Source organism: Monoraphidium neglectum, assembly GCF_000611645.1.
Source record: "Monoraphidium neglectum strain SAG 48.87 unplaced genomic scaffold scaffold00489, whole genome shotgun sequence".
NCBI classification, from domain to species: domain Eukaryota; kingdom Viridiplantae; phylum Chlorophyta; class Chlorophyceae; order Sphaeropleales; family Selenastraceae; genus Monoraphidium; species Monoraphidium neglectum.
Window position 1 is genome coordinate 9,480 of NW_014013139.1, and position 5,919 is coordinate 15,398.

Genomic DNA, 5,919 nt, shown 5'->3' on the forward strand with positions numbered 1-5,919 from the left:
AAACTGGGGGGGGGGGGGCTGCTGCCACCCCAGAAGAGCCAACGGCAAAGGGTAGCTGATGAAACACCAGCTGCTTTTCCGGTCCGCGCGCGGCGCGTGGGGGCGGCGCGTGCCGCAGCTGGCGGGGGAGGGGGGCGGGCTGTGCGAGGACGCGGCGGCGCTCGACCGTGAGGTGCGATGGGTGAGAGAGTGTGTGTGTGTGTGTGGGGGGGGGTGATGTAGGTTTTGGGGGGGGGGGCGTGCAGGCAATTTGCCGGCTGCTGGCTTGGAGGTGTTCAGGCTGCAAGCCTCGTTGGGTGACCAAGGGGCTGCTTTGGCCGGGTCGGGGGCGCCGCTTCGGACTTGGAGGGCGGCTTGGATCGTTGCGCCCATCGGTGACCTTTGGCGACACCCTAGTCTTCACCGAGCAACGTGGGCGCCGCGCCGCTTGCCGTCTCGAATCTGGCGGCTTTCCCTTTGCCGTTCACATGTTGAGGTTTGGTCTCTCGCCCAAGCCGCGGCCCCGCGGGGGACAAGGCGACTTGCCTCCTTAGCAGGGTGGCTGCAGGCCGGGCCACACTGTGTGTTGCGTTGAACGTGGCGCCGGCGCGCCGCCCCCCGGCGCGCCGCTCGGGGAGGCGCGCCGGCGCCCAGCATCACTCAGGCAGGCGCGTGGGCGCAGAGGGCGGACAGCCGCCAGGCTCAAAGGGCGCTTGCGCCCGCCCGGCATGCGCCGGCGCGCCGCCCCGCGGCGCGCCGGTGCCCCGCATCACTCAGGCAGGCGCGTGGGCGCAGAGGGCGGACAGCCGCCAGGCTCAAAGGGCGCTTGCGCCCGCCCGGCATGCGCCGGCGCGCTGCCCCGCGGCGCGCCGGTGCCCAGCATCACTCAGGCAGGCGCGTGGGCGCAGAGGGCGGACAGCCGCCAGGCTCAAAGGGCGCTTGCGCCCGCCCGGCATGCGCCGGCGCGCCGCCCCGCGGCGCGCCGGTGCCCAGACCGAATGGAAATGTGGCACAAAGGACCAGTTGTTGATTGGGAATTAAGCGGCGCATGCTTTGCTGCTTGACGTACTTGCTTTGCTGCTTGGCGTACAGGTGGCATTGCTGTTGCGGCCCTTTTTTCCTTGTACACCATGATACATCCCATGAGCCTGGATGGCTCCAGGAGCGGGCGACCGCGGGATCGTGTAACAATCCTAATCCTAAAAAAAATCTCGAAACGGCCTGCGTCCCCGCCATGCCAAACGCCTTCCTTGACCCCAAAACGCCAGCTGCTGCTGCTGGCGTCGCAGCTGGAAGTGCAAGGGGTGGTGTGCCCGACCACCGCCTCGCACTACTGCGGCCTGTGGTTTGTCGCCCACGCGTAAGATGTGCTGCGGGGGTACCCCAGGGCAGAGGCGCTCTTCAGCCGCACGCTGCCCCACCTTGGCTGCGATCACGTGCGCCGCGGGGCGTGCGGCGCACCTCACGCGTCTGAGCGGCGGCCGCTTCGTCAGTCTGGTGCTCATCAGCAGGGGTTTGGGGGGAGGTGGGGCGGCGCTGGGGGCCCGATGTTGATGCGCGGGGAGAGCGTTTTGTGGCTTTAGCGCGGCGTCGCAGCACCGGCAGATTGCTGGAAGTGATGCGCGCAGCAGCCGAGTCGATCGATTATGTGTTTGCGGACGCGTGTGTTGCGCGCACGCGCGCGCGCGCGCACACACACACACACACACACACAAACCACAGGCTGAGATGTACACGCTGCACTATGTCAAGACCCTCACGGCCTCTGACGGCACCTGGCAGGTGGGCAGACACACAAGATGTTGCGCCACGCTTGCCTAGGGACGGCGAGCCGGCGGCCCTGGGCAACGTTGCATCGCGGACCCATTTATATATACGGCATGGTTGAATCGCCACTCGGCTTGCTCGCGGCTGTCACGAGCGCCCCTCGCATGGGTACTGAATAGCATTTGATGTGCCGCGCGCGTCGCGGTCACCTGAATTTCACGCTGTACACGCTGTTGGACTGGGTGGTGCAAGTAAAGCTCGTCGATGTGCAAAATGCGCGCGCGCACACACACACACACACACACACACACACACACGCACCTGCACACGCACACACACGCACGCACACGCACACACACGCACACACGTGTCTCAACTGTGTGAGCGATCGCACACCGCGCCACCCTTGACACACACACATAGAGCGCACACGCGCGCGCCAACGCTGACACGCGCAGGTTGCGGCTGAATACCTTGCTTGGTGTCACGTACGGCGCTGGCACGACCCAATCGCTGCTGGTGCGCCTGCCGGTGAGGGCGCCCGCGCCGGCGCCCTTGCGCTCGCGCGGCGCATGCAAGACGGTCCGGCGCGAGCGGGCGCGGGCCGCGCAGCGCGCGGGGAGTGCGTGCTGCTGAGCATTGATCAAGCGCTGCTCCGACGGTGCCCCCCTTTGCGGCGCGCGGCTGCGGCCGCGGGCGCCCAGTGATGATTGGGTGCTTGCATGCTTCAAACACCTGCACTCGTACTGGAGCGCCGTCATGCGGCCGCCGCCTCGCCCGCACCGCGCCCGCGCCCGCACCCGCGCCCGCACCCACCCCTTGCTTCCCCGCCGCCCCGCGCCGCCCCTTGTCATCCCCAAACCTGACACGCATCCAACAAAATTAATGTTGGGTAAACCCAACACGCTGTCTCTTTTGCTGACGAGGCGGCGGCCCTGACGGAAGGTCCCCGCCCTGTGCGTCCGCCACGGCCTCTCCGCCGCCGCCCGCGCTCTGTGGTCGCCTCGCTGTGCGCGCAGCCGAGGCCGGCCTGCCCGGCGCGGCGCTGCGGTGGGCACTGCGCAGCGGGGACGGCGCGCGGGGCGTGACGCTGGTGGCGCCTGTATTGGCCAAGCTGCGGGCCCGAGGCGCGGGTGGTGGCTAGTTGTAGTTGTCTCCCAGCTTCCCAGCTTCCCAGCTTTCCAGTAGCTTCCCTATTCCCGCCTCTGGACCCTGGCCGTGCTGGCCAGGGTCGTGCCGCAATGGCATCCGGTCGGGGTCGTGTTGACGCTCGCATGGCACGGCCCCGCCCGCGGCCACGCCCGGCCCGCTCAGGTGCGCAGCCCACCGCAGGCCCTGGCGCCGTCACAACCCCCTCCTCCCTCCCGACCGCGAGCTAGACGCCCCGACCGCCCCAACCGACGCAGTCCGGCGGCCCCGACGCGATGCCCCTGGACCTTCCGGAGCTCGACGAGCTGGTACCGCTCCTGGACTGCCTACCGCCGCTGGCCGGTTACGACGCGTCTGTGGTGGCAGCAGACGGGGAAGGCGGCGGCGGCGCCTCCACAGGGGACCTGCTGGCGTCGGGCGCGGCGCCCTCGGCCGCTGCGGCCGCAGCCGCGGCGCAGCGGCGGCGGGCGCGGCACCAGCTGGCCGGCGGGCCAACGGTCGCGTATCCGAAGCTGCAGCTGCTGCGCGCCTGCCTGCGGCTGCAGGGCGCGCTGCGGGCGCTCGCGGCCGCGGCCGCGGCGCAGGCCGCGGCGGCGGGCGAGCGGCACAAGCAGCAGCGGCGGCGGCTCGAGCGCGGCGCCGCGCCTGCCTCGTCGACGCTCGCGGGGCGTACCAAGCCGCGCGGACGCCCGTGATGGACCCGCTGGGTCTCCCGCTCGCGCTGCCCCCGCTGCGCCTGCTGCTGCGGCGGCTCGCGGCGCCGCTGCTGGAGAGCGCGCACGCATCGTAAGCTGCTAGTGCGGCTCGCGGTGCAAGACACAGCGGCTGCTGCAGGTGCTGGGGGCGACACTCGCCGCGCGGGACGCGGCGCAGTGCGAGGGGCTCCCCGCCGACGGCGACCGCGGCAGCGAGGGTCACGGATTTGCTGGGGGTCGTTGGGCAGAGGGCGGCGGCGACGGCAGTGGGCAGGGCGGGATCGGGGAGGTGCGGCTGACGTTCGCGCGGGCGCTTGCGCGGGCGCACGTTCGGGCAGCTTCCGTGGAGGCGTGACGGGCGCGGCCCTCGAGAGCGGCGCGCCTCTGGAGCGCTGGGCGGCGTGTTCCGCCTGGCACATAGAACCTGGTATGAGTCATGTCTTGAAATTCTTGCAGGAACCTGTTGTTTGGTTTCTTACACATCAGCCTGCAAGCCTGCCTTCAGCCGGGGTGTGCCATGCTTCTGGTGCACCAGTAGCAAGCTGCTGCTGTAATCCTGAGGAGCACTGATGACGTCATGGGATCATGAGAGGATTACAACACACCAGGTCAGAGAGTCAGGGCGCAAGCCCTGCCCGAACTTCCGGCCCAGCAACCGCCGCCCCCGCGCATGCATCCTGCACAAAAGCGCGCCGGCCTGCGCGCAGCGCGCGATTCTAAGACATGGTAACGGCATTGCTTTCAGATTCGAAGTATCAGTAAGCGATGCACACCAAGAGGTGGGCGTCGAAGCACGGGCGTATGTTAGCTTCCAACCATGAGCCATCTGTACTAACTGTAAATCCAACCTTTGCTAACTCAAAAGCTGCGGCACTGGTAAACCCAATGCATGTCTCGGCTCCGACTACTCCATTCGATCGACTGCCAGACCACCAAATATCGTTTGTGGGAATCACGCCCGCATTCTGCAAGGATAGCAAGATGCTGCCTCCCAGCAGGCTTGTGAAATTCCTGGCTAGGACGGCGCCGCGTGGCGACTCGATTGCAAGGCCGCTAGGGACACCATACTTGGCGGGAAAATCAGCGATCTGGTCGGATGCAGATATTGAAAGAAACGCGTGCACCTGCACAAGCCCGGTCGGCCGGTTGAGGGAGGCGCTGCACAAGGCGTCGGCACCAGACCGGCCACCAAGGTTTCCATTCCTTCCAGTGGTGGATTCGCTGTAAAGCACCACCCGTGAACGCAGGTACAGCGCCGCGGGCACGCCCCCCAGGCTGACGGCGTTGATGTTGGCCAGGTCAGCGGTTTTTGCGTAGACGCTCAAGTCGATGGCAGACACATTGGCCACATTGGCTGCCAGGGCGGTGAGGCTGGTGTTGACCGAGGCGATGGCTGCCGCGCCTGTGGTGACTGCGGCCTTCAGGGACTCCACAGTGGCGTTGGCCAGGGAGACCGCCGCCGCGTCCGCCGCCTGGGCTGCCTTGATGGCGGCCAGGGTGGTGTTGACGGCTGACAGCTCCAGGCCGCAGAAGCACTGCTGCGGCGCAGACTTGAGCGCCGCGATGTCCAGGGCCGCGGTCTGGTTTGCCACCTCCAGCAGGGCCAGCTGCTGGGCGGTGCGCGTGTCAGCGGCGGCAAGGGCGGCGAGATCCTGTGTGATGGTGCCCGGGACAGTGGCGTTGGCCGCGTTTGCTTGCAGCTTTTGCACGGCGGCGGTGAGCACCGCGACAGTTGCTTTGAGCTCGTCCACCTGAGCGCGCAGCGCGGCTGTCTGGTTGCTTCCTTGGACGAAGTTGGCCTGCAGAGAGCTGGCCTGGGCGGCGGCGGCGGTGACCTTGGGCTCAAGCGCTGCCAGGTCACTGGACACTCTGTCAACCTGTGCAGCGGTTGCCGCGCCGCAACCGTAGCGCAGCTTGGTGGGGTCCTGGGGGAGCAGATAGAAGTGTGCCGGTTGATCAAAATGTGAAGCAACGCGTGTGATGATCAGTACAACTTTGCGGTATCTTGATGGTCGAACAGGATCAAGTGGTGCTGGAAGAGCTGTGGTTGGCTTCACCCACTAAAAACCAAGCAAGTCACCACTGTGTCATCGTGTCTGTTTGCTGCCATACCCGCACACAGACACCTGTCTGCGTGCGTGCGTGCGTGCTTGTGTGTGGGTTTTGTGTGCGCACGCGCACACCTTGCTGTCGGCTGTAGCGTTGGCAGGTGCCAACAGCTCGCTGCACAGCTGGTCCATCAGGGCGGTGGGGCCGGCCTTGGAGGTGCACGACTTGATCAAAGCCTTGACGGGCGCACACTGTACGGAGGTGAGTGATCAAAGCAGAG

General features: G+C 67.3%; 2 protein-coding genes across 2 annotated transcripts in view; one reads left to right on the plus strand and one right to left on the minus strand.

The window, feature by feature from the left end:
• Positions 1 to 3,170: 3,170 nt before the first annotated feature.
• On the plus strand, positions 3,171 to 3,590 carry MNEG_3762 (hypothetical protein; the record flags this gene model as incomplete). The annotated part of the gene is made up of 1 exon (XM_014047759.1): positions 3,171 to 3,590. One exon carries the CDS (start codon positions 3,171 to 3,173, stop codon positions 3,588 to 3,590), a length of 420 nt encoding a protein of 139 aa, XP_013903213.1.
• A 1,080-nt stretch (positions 3,591 to 4,670) lies between these two features.
• MNEG_3763 (hypothetical protein) overlaps positions 4,671 to 5,919 on the minus strand; it is a gene marked incomplete at both ends in the record, with an annotated part of 1,762 nt that continues 513 nt past the window's right edge. Inside the window, 3 exons of the mRNA XM_014047760.1 lie at positions 4,671 to 4,678; positions 4,834 to 5,515; positions 5,774 to 5,890. Of these exons, the coding sequence (XP_013903214.1) occupies positions 4,671 to 4,678; positions 4,834 to 5,515; positions 5,774 to 5,890 (807 nt within the window). The remainder of the gene's footprint in view (positions 4,679 to 4,833; positions 5,516 to 5,773; positions 5,891 to 5,919) is intronic.